Source organism: Sminthopsis crassicaudata, chromosome 3 (genome assembly GCF_048593235.1).
Source record: "Sminthopsis crassicaudata isolate SCR6 chromosome 3, ASM4859323v1, whole genome shotgun sequence".
Lineage (NCBI taxonomy): Eukaryota > Metazoa > Chordata > Mammalia > Dasyuromorphia > Dasyuridae > Sminthopsis > Sminthopsis crassicaudata.
Window position 1 is genome coordinate 583,809,818 of NC_133619.1, and position 15,804 is coordinate 583,825,621.

A 15,804-nucleotide genomic window follows, 5' to 3' on the forward strand; every position below is an offset into this window, starting at 1 on the left:
CTTGATCATAGTGTATTATCTTGGAGATGATTTTCTGAAGTCTTTTTGCTAATATCTTATTTAAGATTTTAGCATCAATATTCATTAAGGAGATTGGTCTATAATTTTCTTTCTCAGTTTTCGATCTACCAGGTTTAGGTATCAGTACCATGTCTGTGTCATAAAAGGAGTTTGGTAGGACTCCTTCATCCCCTATTTTTTCAAATAATTTATATAACATTGGGGCTAATTGTTCTTTAAATGTTTGGTAGAATTCACATGTGAATCCATCTGGCCCTGGGGATTTTTTCCTGGGGAGTTGATTAATAGCTTGTTCTATTTCTTTTTCTGAAATGGGACTATTTAAGCAATTTATCTCCTCCTCTGTTAATCTAGGAAGCCTATATTTTTGGAGAAAGTCATCCATTTCACTTAAGTTATCAAATTTATTGGCATAAAGTTGGGCAAAGTAACTCCTTATTATTTCTCTAATTTCCTCTTCATTGGTGGAAAGATCCCCCTTTTCATTTGTAAGACTATCAATTTGATTTTCCTCTTTCTTTTTTTTGATCAAATTTACCAAAGGTTTATCTATTTTATTGGCTTTTTCATAAAACCAACTCTTGGTTTTATTTATTAATTCAATAGTTTTTTTACTTTCAATTTTATTGATTTCTCCTTTTAATTTTTGTATTTCGAGTTTAATTTTTGGTTGGGGGTTTATAATTTGGTCTTTTTCTAGCCTTTTAAGTTGTAAGCCCAATTCGTTAATCCAGAAGATTTTATTTTCAAAGAAGATTAATGTAATAAGAGAGAGTACCCCATAAAGTTTTAGCAAAGAAAAAGCATTCCCCAACACTGCTTCACTTCATCTCACTCCCTATCCCTTATAATAGTTCTATCTTCTAGAATGAGTCTTTGTAAATGGTTAAAATGAATATTCTTGTTGGACTTTAAAAGCAAAGTATTCTGTACTAGGCAATTGTTATCCACTCATAGAATGCATAGATTTGCAACTGGATAGCCAAAATCAGTTTAGAGATCATCTAACTCACCTTCCTTATTTTACTGATGAATGGAGGCTGTGTGAAATTAGGTTATATAGTTAATAAGAAGAGGAGATAATTTAGACCAAGATCTCAGAGTAAAAATCTTATATACTTTGATAAGGAGATGTAATGAAAAGTGTCATTCTTTTTATCTCTCAGAAAAAGTCAAGTACAAAAGTGAATTCTGATTTACACCCAAGTCACTTTGTACATTTCCCTTCAAATAGAAATTTTTGCTATGATATGTTGTTGTATGTCAGAGAGAAACTGATAAGTAGAGAATAAAGTAGTGAGAGTTAAGATAACATGATGAAAACAGTATTGGTTCAAATCAAGTATATCAAGGACATGTGATGACAAATCAACTATGATTCCTCTTATGACATGGCTAATAGAATAATAGAACACAAAAATGCCATTGATATATTTACCTAGATTTCAGCCAAGCATTTTAACCTTCTCTCTCATGCTGTCTTTATAAATAAGAGGGATGGGTCTGGCCTATATAATGGATTGATTGAATGGATGAATGCAAAGAGTAAGTCATTCAAGGAGGTTTGTCAACCTTATGTAAGTCTCTAGTGGAGTCAACCAGGGATCTGTGAGCAGTCCTGTGTGGTTTAAATTTTTATTTTAAATCATTGAATTATATAAAGATATTATGGATGCATCTTTATCCAAAATTTCAAATGAAACAAAAGTGAGAGAGATAGCTAGTATAGCAGGCAGAATCAATATTCTAAAATATGTTAATAAGCTAGAAGATTGAGTCAAATATAATGTTATTAGATTTGATAAGATCAAATAAAAAGTCACATATTTGGATTTTAAAAATCATTTCACAAGTATAATATGGGGGATATATAAATAAAAACATAGTTCTAAGCCTAGATATATCTCTCTTATTTTCCAAATGGTATTATAGTGAGTTAGGGAATTTCTATTCCAAGCCTATAAAGATTTTCCCCAATAGAATAGGGAGTGAAAACAATTCATTCCAACAACCACACTTAAATAGGTACTACAGAATTCTGAGAGCTTGGTCAGGCCTTATAGACATGAGAGTCATCCATTGAATACCAGGTTATCACCAATCATCATGACATTTTGCTTTACCACCGGACTTTGATGATTCTGGAAGAGTGAGGCTGGCAACTGTATGCAATTCTACCTTACTTAAATCCAATTCATATGCAAGTCAAAGCATCATTTTGTGATGTCATTGGTCCTCTTTGAAATTAAGAACAAACAACAATTATATTTGTGTCATTGTGGTGACAGGAATTATATAAAATATTTACCTTATTGTAATGGCCAAATAAATTAAGTCTCCTATAGCATGTTATATTAAGTCAATACCTTCAACTGGATTTCCTCTAACAGTCCAGTACTAAAACTTTTGCTATTGATGATAGAAGAAATATCCAGGTCTTCACTGAATTCCTGGTTTCTACACATAGACACCAGAGCCATGTATATGGTGTATTTGAAAGTTAAAAGGAGCCTTTTAGGCTATGAAGTGCAGAGTACATCACTTTAAGGAGGGGAAAAATAACACAGAGAAATTAGGTGGTACTCTATAACCACACAGTTAGATAAATTCATCTTTCTGAGTCTTTGTGATCTCTCCATGCTGCTACCAATTGTGTGAACTAAATAAACCCTTTACCTCGCTGTTGTCTTATTTCTCACTAAGGCAGATAGAATTGATGTCTTTCATGAATACTTTACAGGACATCTATAATTTTAAAATCACATGTTCTATTTTTATTCCTATCCTATTCCTTGGGTAGCTCCCTAAAGTATTACTTTGATGCCACATTATTATATAAAGCTGATTTATGGATCATGAAAGTTCTTGCAACAATGTACATATTCTGGGAGCTCATAGAAAGTGAGAACCAGAATGGTTCTGATGATAGATTATACAATTACTATCGGAGGGTCAGCCTAAGTGATTTCAGGCAGGCTTATCATTCAACCACCAGGTTGGTGGCAGAGCAATGAATCAGACACAACAACTGTGAAAGACTATTTGCTAAGTTGCCAAAGAGCTGTGATCTAGAAGAATGGAAAAAGTTACCCTATCAGTGGCACTATAAATTCTGAAAGAATAGAAGCATGCATTCTGTATTCACCAATTACAAATTGATTCTTGAGCTCTAATACAAAGATCCCATCTGCTTCCCCCAATCCCTACTCTGTCTCCAGTTCTATATTACTCTGTGCCCTTCATAGAAAACAAAAGGAAAACCTTGTCTCTTATCTGTTTTGTTTTCACTCCATAAACAATTGGGTTGAGGGCAGGTGGGATGACCACATACAGGTTGGCAAACATAATGTGGAAGGTGAGAGGTACATTATGCCCAAAGCGGTGGGCAAGGATAGAGAAGAAGGCTGGTATGTAGAACATAAGGATGACACAGACATGGGAGCCACAAGTGCCTAGAGCCTTTTGACGAGCATCATGAGATGGAAGACGAAAGACAGCTTTGAGAATGAGTGTATAAGAGATGGCAATAAGAACCACATCTGAAATCACAGTCATAATTGGCACAGAAAAACCATACCAGATATTAATGGAGATGTCAGCGCAAGAAAGTCTGGCCACACCAATGTGCTCGCAATATGTGTGGTGGATAATGTGTGTCCGGCAGAAAGGCAGCCGCTTCACCAGAAAAACACATGGAACAAAAACACAGAAGCTCCTGAAGGAGATGCCCACCATAATCTTGACAATGACTTGAGGGGTAAGGATGGTTGTGTATCTCAGTGGAGAACAGATGGCTACATAGCGGTCAAATGCCATTGCCAACAAGATGGCTGAATCCAGGACAAAGCTATAGTGGAGGAAAAACAATTGAGTCAGGCAGCTGGGAAAGGCAATTTCCTGAGGGCCACGCCAGAATATGATGAGGGTTTTGGGGACACATGTGGTAGATAAAACAAGGTCAGTGACTGCTAACATAGCAAGAAAGTAGAACATAGGTGTATGCAAGCTACGCTCCATGGTGATGAGGTACAGCAGGATGGAATTACCTGCAATGGCCACAAGGTAAATGGTACAGAAAGGGATACTAATCCAGATGTGGAACTCTTCCAGTCCTGGGATGCCCATCAGGGTGAAGGGGGCTGAATTGAAGCTGCTCATGTTGAATAGGGTCATTGTCATCTGGGATCTGATGGCTCTTGAGTGCTAAGGACAAATAAATGACTGATTATTGACATGTACTGAGAATCTCCCATATCTAAGCATCCTCCATGATTATTCCTTTTCTCAAAGATACCTTCCCCCACCCCACTAAATTATATGTATTCCACTTACCAAATCAGTCAGTACTTACCTGAATAAATTCTCTTGACTGACTCTAGGAAATCCAGGCTCTCCCCTTAGCATTCATCTTGGTTTTACAAACCTAAGCTCTGGGAAAACATTTTTTCATAGAAAAGATCAAGTTACTATGTAATGTTGTTAAGCCTCACTTAACTATTATTTTGTATTATTAGCTATAATATCACATCAGAGATAGGAGGAGCTTAACGATAAATTGATGGATAGATTAGATTCAAGATCTGTGTGTGGACAGGATCCTAGCATGCAGTTAAGCAATAACTTACAGAAATCTACATAGTCTTAGCTTGTGAACTCTCACATTTAAGTCCCAGTCACATAAGACTTGTACTTTCTGATTTGTTTCCACTATGTAGGATTTATATTACTGGGTAGGGTTTGTGTAAGCCCACCAATGAGGGGAACTGAGGGAGAGAACAAAGGGAATTATATGAAGAGGAAAAAAAAACATTTATTTCTTTGGGGATGGTATAAAAAATTACTCAGTACCTTCTTTTTACAGTGTCGGTAGCTTTGTTCATCAGAACCATAAAAGGGGACAAATTAATTACTTAAATATCAAGATAGATGATGTTTACCACTGTACTATGAATTGCAATTCCTACATGTTGTATTAATTCTACTTAGGACTTCATTGTCAGTGAAATTCAAGATTTCATTTTTAAATAAACCTATACAATGTGAAAAAAATGCCATACTAAAGAATATGTGAGAATACCAAGATAAAGGCAGTATGAGTGGGTTTGTAGTTAAGAGAACTGAGCTTCAATACTAACTCAGACACTGATTAGCATGATCATTTGAAAAACACTTAATCTCAAACAATCCCATCTCTTATCTGACAATGGAAGTAATATATCTTTTCCCCTAATTCGCTGAGGAAAGCATAAATGTGTTTTGAGGAAAGCATAAATGTATTTATGAAAAATAATGGCATTATCTATAGAGTACTTTGAAGTATACATAGCATTTATGTTTTATCTCATGTGAAAAACACACAGTACCTGCTCTCAAAGAATTTGTAATTTAGTAAGAGGGTTAAAACATATACATAAATAATTATAATACGGCCAAATGCAATAATGCAATAATTAGGATGTTCTAACCAAAGCTCACTAGAGAAATCTGAGGATGGAAAGATCACTGGCAACTTGGGATTAAGGAGACAGACCTGGAAGGAAAGATTTTTAATACAAGAAGATATGTAGTGAATGATTTCCAAGAGGAAGGAGGTAGTCTACATGAATAAGTAGTTAGGAAAGCACAGGACAAATTAGAGGATCATTGAACTATTGGATTTAGTCCAAATATTAAGTGTTTATATGGAATTTGTTAGAAAGTAGACAGATTATGTCATATTGTTTACCTTCTGGAAGGGTAAGGAAGTGAAGGAGGAGAGAGAATTTGGAAATAAAAATATCTTTCCCATATGGGAATTACAGAGTTCACCTCTGCAAAATCAAATGATAGTTTAAAATACTATATTTTGTTCTTAAATACAAATTATTTTTACAAACCCCATGTAGAATGTGTCCCCCAAATTTAGAGTCAATATAAGGAAATGTCACCTTCTTACTTTCGAACCAAAAAAGATAAGTGTGATATGTAGGGAGAATAATGAAAGCCATCTTTAAATACATAGTAGGCTAGCATATAGAGAGAAGATTAGCCTCATTCTACTTGCTTTTTAAAATGCAGTGAAGTTAAGTGATTTCCTTTAGAAGAAGTAGTAGCTGACTTGGAATTTGGTTGAAATTATTTTGACTCCTAGTTTAGTCTGTTTGTAAATATGAAAAAGTGAGCATGGATATCAGAAGAATATGCACCCAATGAACTCCTGTCATTAGTGTATAATCTAATGACTCTACATTTTCAATGGTCAAAAGGCAAGTGATTCCAAGTGTAAAAGGATAAAAACATGTGGCTTCTACATGTGTGCCATTCAAATAAAACTTTAATATTGTTCCAATTAATAAAGCCATTATAACTTTGAGATAATTTGTAAAGTTCATGTTAAATACACCTATACTACACACATACACATAGATTCAGATTGTGAGCACAGGATCCATTGCTATGCTTTTGCTTACTCTCCAATTGTGCTCATCCACCTCTAACCTCGACCTTCACAGCCTTTAACCTTCATCTGCTTTCCCACTATTTGAAAATCTATTCATTAGATTCTCTTTAAAAAAACAAAAACAAAAACAAAAACAAAAATTAAAATTAAATTTAAAAAATTTAAAAAAAAAGATTCTCTTTCCATAGGCATTGACTTAAGAAGGAAAAGGAGATATTTTCCAAGAGAATAGTGTTTCCAATGACTAGGGAGTGATTTGGTCCTATTTCTTTCAGCAACTTAAGGTGAGGCTTCTGGGTCTCAAGGTCAGTATCATTCTTTTCAGTGACTATATCTCTTAATCATCCAGGAGACAATACTTACCAGGCCCTGGTTTTGAGATGTACATGGGGCTTTGGCTAGAAGAAAATGGGGTTAGAAACTGGCCAGAAAGACCTGCAGCCAAAAGGACAAAATGCTTTATTTCTTTCCCTGGGATCTCAGAAGGGAGAAATCTTAAAGCAAGCAAGGTCTCTGGAGTCCTGGTTCCTGCAGATTTGTTAACTCTTTCCACCCTTGGGAAAGAAGATGGTGTTCCACTCAATTAGTCTCAAGAACGGGCAATGCTGAAGGTGCAGAATTCCCTGAACTATTCTGATTGTATCAGATAGCGGAAAAGGAAATCTTAAGAGAACTAAAAAAAATAAAGTGTTATTATCTCAGTCACTGCCCAAGACTGCAGAACATGTGTTCAGGTGCCATGTCATTTGGACTTCAAAGTTTATATACTTTATATGTATTGGATAGAGTGAATAACAGTGTATGGTATGAGAAATGTGTGTTTATGTTGAACACGAATCATACATAAATGTGCATGTTTTTATAGGTAGGTAGTTAGCATGTATATTAATGAGGCTACCCTCTAGTGGTCATTGAATATAGTGCAGCCTGATTAAATGACTTCCATTACAAAGTAGGGACCTGTCCAAGAAGAGGACCATCTTGTGACTCAGATATTGCCTTCTGAATTTCTGAAAGCCCCTAATTAAATGTTCCTCTATGACTCAGTAATTCCCAAAGCTTTTGTTCTTCAAGCAACTTGCAGCAACAGCAAAATTTAAATCCCCAGGATAACAATGTCATTAATAATATCATTTTAGAATTATTCATTAAATCTTTATAATTATTACAATGATAAATTACAAAAATAATTTAATTTTATTAGTGATTATAAAAACTCCATGTGAAAAAGTCAAAACATAGAGAAATTACAAGAATCCTCTAAGAATGATGTAAGTTAGCAAGATATGTTTGCTGTTATCTATAAGACTTTATTTTTCTTTATTTTATAGGTTCCACTGAATATAAATAACATTTTTGGCAACACAAGTTACAACTTGAAAGATGTTTGCATAATAGAAACAAAATATAAACAATTTGTATGTTGAACATTTTCATTTGGACAAAGGTTTGGAGAATGATTCAGGATCAAGAAATAAGAGATCGATGATTTATATACTATTCAGAAACCTTATACTTGAAAATTATATACATAAAATATGCATTATATTTATTATATATAGGTATACACACACATATATATATATACATATATATATCTGTATATATATATATATATATATGTATTCCCTCCCATTTATATGGTGGACATTTTGTATAATGATTTTTGGTACATTGTCTCCCCAGTTAGAATATGAGCTCATTCAGAGTAGGGACCATATTTTTGGCTTTCTTTCTATCCCCATTTCTTAGCAGAGTTCCGGGCTTATAGTAATTGCTTAATGAATGCTTGTTTAATGCTAGGTTTAAATGATCAAGCTCAAGTCATTTCTTTAGTCTCATCTTTTTTCTCATCTAAAAAAAAAGTCATGGTAATATATTTCATTCCTCACAGGGTGCTTGTGAAGATGCATCCTTTTAATATGGAAAGTTCTATAGAAGTGTTTAAAAAATATCTCATAACTATTTTCAACTGTCCTTCCTCCTTTCATTAGTTTGGAGCATCTTCCTCATTGGCTTTATTGCTTTTAGTCTGTGGTTTAGCACAATTACTGCTCAACCATAGTTCCAAATGGAATTTCTATCCTATCTTCTTTCCCATTGACCAGTTATAACTTTTAATAGAAACTCAGAGAAAAGAAAGATCACAAATGGACCACTATTATCTATTAATGAGAAGTACTCAGAGTGTTAGAGACTAACTTTAGTCTATTTATACTGCGCTAAAACAGCCTTAACCCTCCTTTCTACTCTCTTAGGAATCAGCTATGTGCTGTCTCAGAAAGTCAATTGGCTCTTTTACCTCTTGCATAAATATCTGGAACAGGATGTGGGCCACATATTTTATGACAGAATAGAAAAATAAATGGACACCCAAACACCTAAAGGAAACAAGCCCTCCTTCTAGGCTAGGTAGTTGTTCTATGGAGGCTTTATGGAAGGGCCTGAAAAAGAACCAAATGGGATATGTACTTTGCACAAATGGAGGAAATAGATATTTGAATAATAACAGAGATTTATCTATCAGAGTATTGTTTGTCTTTTTACATGGTTAGGAGTTACTTTACTAACTAGAACATTAAGTGTCTGGACACATGGATCTAGATATTAAATGACTTCTATTCTTTCTTCCTCAAAATTACAATGTATGGGACCTGGTGATTATGTGATGTTCAAGATATTGTTATTGATCAATTAATTATTCATTGAATATGTCCATTATTTACATTATTGTCTTCTTATCTTCCTGTATCCAAATATTACTGCTCCTCTAAATAGGGACCATCAATTACCCTATCTCCCCAAAACCCATAGCCATTACTGGCTCCACATGCTTCTTTCTCTCTTATAATTTACATTTTCCTTTATTCCCTGTATTTTCCCAGTGTCTCTCCACATCACTGCATTCGCAATATTCTTTATCTTTCCAACTTCATCACTATCTTCTATTTCTTGACCTACATCACTTTCACTGTACTACCATTGCCACCATAGTCCTCTTACTGTCCCTTCATTTCATCCACTCTCTCCCCATCCTTAGTGGTATACTGTACTTTTCTTTTTCTTTTTCCCCTACATTATTACCTTTCTACTCACAAAACTTCACCTGATGTTTATCTCCTTATTATCATCTCATCCCCATCAGTCCATACACAAACTTCTCAGGATCTCTTCATACCTTTAGTGTCTTTCAAGTACTATTAGTATCACCGTAGATGAATTGGTGTTCCTCTAGTTCAATTAGGTCTTTCCCCATATGTAGTAATATCTTTCTGGCAAGGCAATTGAAGTTAAATGACTTGTCCAAAAATCATAAAACTAGTAAGTAATAAGTGTCTGAGATAGGATTTAAACTCAGGTCCTCCTGACTCTAGGGCTAATACTCTATCCACTACACCATCTAGTTGCCCCATTTTATGTTTCTACTCTTTTAATTATACTGTGATCTTTAACAGTGTCTCTCATTCTCATCACCACCATCCTCTCCACATCAGCCTTTTTACCATTCTTTTTCTATTTTTTGTTTTTATTTGCTAAAGGTTCATCTGCCTCCATCTTCAGTCTGTCTCTTCTCTCTTCAGACAAGTGTTTTATTTACCTTAATGACAGTCTAGGTAATCTTCTTGATAGTGTTATCAATGACAATGAGACTCAGTGTCTCTGGTGTTTATACTCATGGCTAAGAGAACTATGGAGTTTGAATATGGATCAAAACATAGTATTTTCTCTTTTTTTGGTTGTTTTTGCTTGTTTGCTTTTATTTTCTTTCTTATGTTTTTCCCATTTTGATCTGATCTTTCTTGTGCAGCATGATAAATATGGAAATGCTGTTTAGAAGATGTTTAAAAGAATTGCACATGTTTAACATATTTAACCAAATTGCTTGCTATCTTAGAGAAGGAAGAGGGAGAAAAATTTGGAATACAAGGTTTTGCAAAGGTGAATGTTGAAAACTATCTTTGCATGTATTTGGAAAAATAAAATACTATTAAAATATTAAAAAAGAAGAATTCAATGTTTAATAAGACAGACCATTTAATTATTTTACGGCTTGTTTGGGAAGATTATTCTTATCTGTATATTCATTCACTTACTAGAGTTAACACATTGGATAGTAGAATGAAGATTCAAAAGATACCAAAAGTAGGATATGGAATGAATGAATCCAATATGATACAATGTTAAAAGGACAAATAAATCAATAAGTGAATGAATTAAAAGGCATTTATTTAGTGATTTTTATATGCTGAGTGCTGAAAATATAATATTAAAAGAAATATGGTCTTCAAGGAGTTTATATCATAAAAGGCATTGACAACTTATGTTGTTTAGGGAAATATGGTTCTAGAAATTCAATTATATAAGTACAGAATAAGAGATTGTGGAGAGCCACAGACAGTGAGGGAACTCTTGGTTAGGTATAAAATCCTTCAGCCCAGAGGGAACCTGATGACTATATCTGGTTTGGCTTTCATCTTCCCTTGGGACATCTCACTCTTCCTCAGAAGTCATGAGGGGCATGACTACCTGCGTTCTACTTGAAGCAGGGATACTTACCTTAAAGAGAGGCATTTACATATTAATAGCAGGGTGCTTATAGTTAGCACTTGTGCAGTGTGCAGTGATGGAATTGTATTAAGGTATTTAGGGACTGAAAGGACTTGAAATAAACAGACACCATCTTTGACCATCCTTGTGGGTTCCCTACTTCATCTCTCCTCCACTAAGACCAAGGACTCACACTAGTCCCAAGATCCTCCAGAGAGCTATTCCAGACAGTATATTTTGGCACCCCAGCGTTGGGGCTCTAGAAAACACAGTACAATTTAGCTGGATAATCATTTATTTGAAAAAGACCTTATGTTCTTAGTAGACTGAAAGTTCAATGTAAATCAACAGTATGACATGTCTTGTAAATAAGCAAGGAAATGCAAAACTGTATTAACAGGGAATAGGGTCATACTCAATCATTTGCTATGTTAAATATCTCTTCTTTGGAAGTCTAGTGAGAAATCTCAAGGCTTTCAAAGGAAAGCTAACAAGGTGCTGAAGATTAGAAGGATTAAAGAAACTCTGGGTAGGTTGAAGTATTAAGTGTTTTAGAACAGACTAAATAGGTATGTCTGTGATGTATCTCTTTATGTATTTGAAAACTTTTTGAAAACTGAGTTGATGTTCATCAGTTGGGGAATGAAAAATAAGTTATAATATATGTAAGTAATAGAATATTATTGTTTGGTAAGAAACTATTCATCAGTCTGATTGCAGAAAGGCCAGGAGAGAACATCAGTTCATGATGATAAGGGAAATAAGTAGAACCAAGAGAACATTATCCACAACAACAAAAAAATGTGATGATCAATTCTAATGGACTTGCAACTCTCATATATATCTAGGATCCTTTCTTTCCTATCAAAACTTCCTTCCTTATAATGAAGAGTACTGTGTGGAGCTATTGTCTATAAGATCAATTATGCACATGAAAGGAATAACCTTTGATACTACAATCTGCACAAAAATTGAATGTAACTTAGCATTTCTAGCCAGAGCATCACAGAGAGAACAGCTTAATTTGTCTGGTCTTCTTGAACTCCTTGCCCACCACACCACAGGCCCAGTCGGGAGAGCCTAATTATAACAATATCCCGGATCTGCTTGGTTTTGACACCATATATGATGGGGTTCAATGCAGGGGGAACAATTACATAAAGATTGGCCAGCAGGATTCCACATCCCAATTGGCTGGTCAGTACCGTTAAATAGGCTGGAAGATAGAACATGAGGATGACACAAACATGAGAGGTACAAGTACCTAGAGCCTTCAATTGGGCATCACGGGATGGCAGTCGGAAGACAGCTCGAAGAATAAACATGTAGGAAATGGAAATGAGGAACACATCTAAACCTGTGGACAAGAATGACATTACCAGAGTATAGACATTATTGGCAGTTATATCTGCACAGGCCAGTCTGGAAATCTTAGTTAGTTCACAATATGTATCAGTAATGATATTGTTCCCACAGAATGGCAAGCGCTCAACTAGAAAGACAAAAGGGGAAGTGATGACCAGGCCCCTGGCCACAGAAAACCCTGCTATTTTCTTGATCACAGAGGGGGTTAGGATCATGGTATACCTCAATGGGAAGCAAATGGCCACATAGCGGTCAAATGCCATGGCCAAAAGAATTGTTGACTCCATGACAAAGATGAAAATGACAAAAAACATCTGGGTCATGCAGGCCTGGAAAGAAATGGACTCAGCTTGGAACCAGAAGAGAGCCAGCATCTTTGGCATGATGGTGTTGCAGAGCAAGAAGTCTGTCATAGCTAACATAGCCAGGAAGAAATACATAGGTTCATGTAGACTGTGCTCCATCCAGATAAGTATGATCAGCAAGGAGTTACCCCCAAGGGCCACCACATACATAGTGCAGAAGGGGATAGAGAGCCAAAATTGTATTTTCTCCAGGCCTGGGATGGCCTTCAAAATGATGACATCTGGGTGGAAAGTGTAATTGATATTATTCATGACAGCAGACAAGTAACAGATGTCCTTTCTTTATTCTTCTCACTCCAGGGATTTGTCACCTAAAAAGATAAAGATCTTATATTATATTATAAATACTGTTATATAGCACTTATGAAACCCTGGTACTTCTACTGGTGAAAAACCACCTATTGTCCAATTTTTTTGTAAAGTGATATTTATAGTATAATGCTCTAAAAATAACATAGGAAAACTTTCTTCAGTGGCCCTGTGAAAAGACCTTCCTAAATGTAGATAGGAGGAGAGGGGGAACATTTCAATGTGACACTTTGAAGATACTTGCAAAGTAACTAGAGATGGTAATCAAAGATTGAAGAATTTTGCACATTCCTTATGCTTTTTCATCTTGTCTCTGCAATGACCAGAGCCCTGGGGAAGTTCCTAAAGCAGGAAACTCAAGACTTAGGGTCAATCAAAGTCAAGATATGACCTGTGAAGTGGGGAAATATCTTACCTTCTACTATGCTATTAGGGTGAGCAGATATGAGATAAACAAATTCAAGTTCTGGGCTTGAAAGATGGTAGTTACAATCAAGGAATTCATTGTCATCAATAAATAAAGCAAAAATGTGACCTTAGAAAAGCATTAAAAAGCTGACCTTCTGGCTTAACTGAACCAGATCTAAAACTATATTATAATGCAGCATCCTCTGAACCATTTTGTATAGGCTAAGAAAGAGAGTAGTAGAAATTTGAAATACTTTAGGTTCAAAAGATAAAATAGTCAATGATTATAGTAATCTAGTGTTTGGCAAATACAAATACCCAAGCATTTGTGATAAAAATTCACTATTTGACAAAAACTTCTGGGAAAATTGGAAACTAGCATGGCAGAAACTAGGCATTGACTCATATCTAACACTGTATACCAAGATAAAGTAGAAATAGGTTCAGGAGCCAGACCTAAAGAATGCTATAATAAAAAATTAGAAGAAACTAGGATAGATTACCTCTCAGATCTGTTCAAGGGGAAGAAAATTGTAACCAAAGAAAAACTGGAGATCATTATTGATCACAAAATAGATAATTTTGTTTATATTAATTTAAAAAGTTTTTGTACAAACAAAACTAATTCAGACAAGATTAGAAGGGAAACAATGAACTGGGAACACATTTTTACATTCAAGGGTTCTGATAAAGGCCTCATTTCAAAAATATATAGAGATTTGACTCAAATTTATAAGAATTCAAGCCATTCTCCAATTGACAAATGGTCAAAGGTTATAAACAGCCAATTTTCAGATCAAGAAATTGAAACCATCTCTAGTCATATGAAAAGATGCTCTAAGTCATTATTGACCAAAGAAATGCAAATTAAGACAACTCTGAGATACCACTACACACCTCTCAGATTGGCTAAGCTGACAGGAAAAAATAATGATGAATGTTGGAGGGGATGTCGGAAAACTGGGTTACTAATACACTGTTGGTGGAATCCAACCATTCTGGAAAACAATTTGGAACTATGCCCAAGGAGTTATCAAACTGTGTATGTCCATTGACAAAGCAATGTTTCTACTTGGCTTATAGTCCAAAGAGATCTTAAAGGAGGGAAAGGGACCCACATATGCAAAAATGTTCATAGCAGCCCTTTTTGTAGTGGCAAGAAACTGGAAACTGAGTGGATGCACATAGGTTGGAGAATAATTGAATAAGTTATGGTGTCTAAATGCTATGGAATATTATTATTCTATAAGATATGATAAGCAGGGTTATTTCAGAGAGGCCTAGAAAGATTGCATGAACTGATGCTAAGAGAAATAAGCAGCACCAGGAGCTCATTGTACACAGCAACAGCAATATTATACAATGATGTATGTGGCTCTTTACAAATAAGAAGATTCACACCAATTCCAATGGTCCTGTGATCAAAAGAGCCATCTACATCAAGAGAGAGGATTGTAGGAACTGAATGTGGTTCACAACAAAGTATTCTCATTCTTTTTGTTGTTTGCTTGCATTTTATTTTCTTCATCATTTTTATTTCTGGTTTGATTTGATTTTTCTTGTACAGCAAGATAATTGTAAAAATATGTTAGTATATATTGGATTTAATATAAATTTCTACCATGTTTAACACATATTGTAGTACTTACCATCTAGGGGAGAGAGACGGAAGAAGGGAGGGGAAACTGAAACACAAGGTTTTACAAGGGCTAATTTTGCAAAATTATCTATGGATATGTTTTGAAAAATAAAAAGATTTAATAAAAATGATGAAAAATATATTCATAATACAAATAAAAAAACTGAACTTCACTAAAAAGCAATAGTAGATCAACAAGCAATTAGCAAATTTATTTCCTGCACACATTTTACAAAAGAGGACAAATCATGAAATCTATTCCATAGCTAATTTATAAAATATTACCAACAAATGAGAACCTAGACTATGTTTGAGGGTTTTTAATCTTCCATCTTCATCTCAAACATAGCACATCCAAAATAGAATTCATGTTCCCTATAAACCTGCTCCTTTCCTCTAAAGTAACCATTTCTTTCCAACATTATGGTAATATAAGTTTGCAACATCCTAGATTCTTTATTTTATATTTCTGCCCCTCATTATTGTCAAAGAAATTGCTAATTAATTCTACCCCTAAAACACTCCTGGCATAAGTCCTCATCTCATTCCATTTATATAGCCAATATGTGCTTTAGGTCCTCATCGCCTTTCACTGGACTACTACAATTGCTTAATTGGTCAACCTGCTTCAAGTTTCTCCCTTATCCATTTCATCTTCAATACAATTTCAAAATTGATTTTCCTAAGACACAGTTCTAACTGTGGTACTT

The 15,804-nt window shown here is 34.8% G+C and overlaps 2 protein-coding genes across 2 annotated transcripts; both read right to left on the reverse strand.

Moving 5' to 3' along the window:
* Window positions 1-3,246: 3,246 nt before the first annotated feature.
* On the reverse strand, window positions 3,247-4,200 carry LOC141559929 (olfactory receptor 52H1-like). Its single transcript, XM_074297587.1, has one exon. The coding sequence runs from the start codon at window positions 4,198-4,200 to the stop codon at window positions 3,247-3,249; it is 954 nt and encodes a 317-aa protein (XP_074153688.1).
* A 7,827-nt stretch (window positions 4,201-12,027) lies between these two features.
* LOC141562491 (olfactory receptor 52Z1P-like) lies at window positions 12,028-13,019 on the reverse strand. Its single transcript, XM_074302519.1, has one exon. The coding sequence runs from the start codon at window positions 12,988-12,990 to the stop codon at window positions 12,028-12,030; it is 963 nt and encodes a 320-aa protein (XP_074158620.1). The 5' UTR covers window positions 12,991-13,019.
* Between the last annotated feature and the right edge of the window lie 2,785 nt (window positions 13,020-15,804).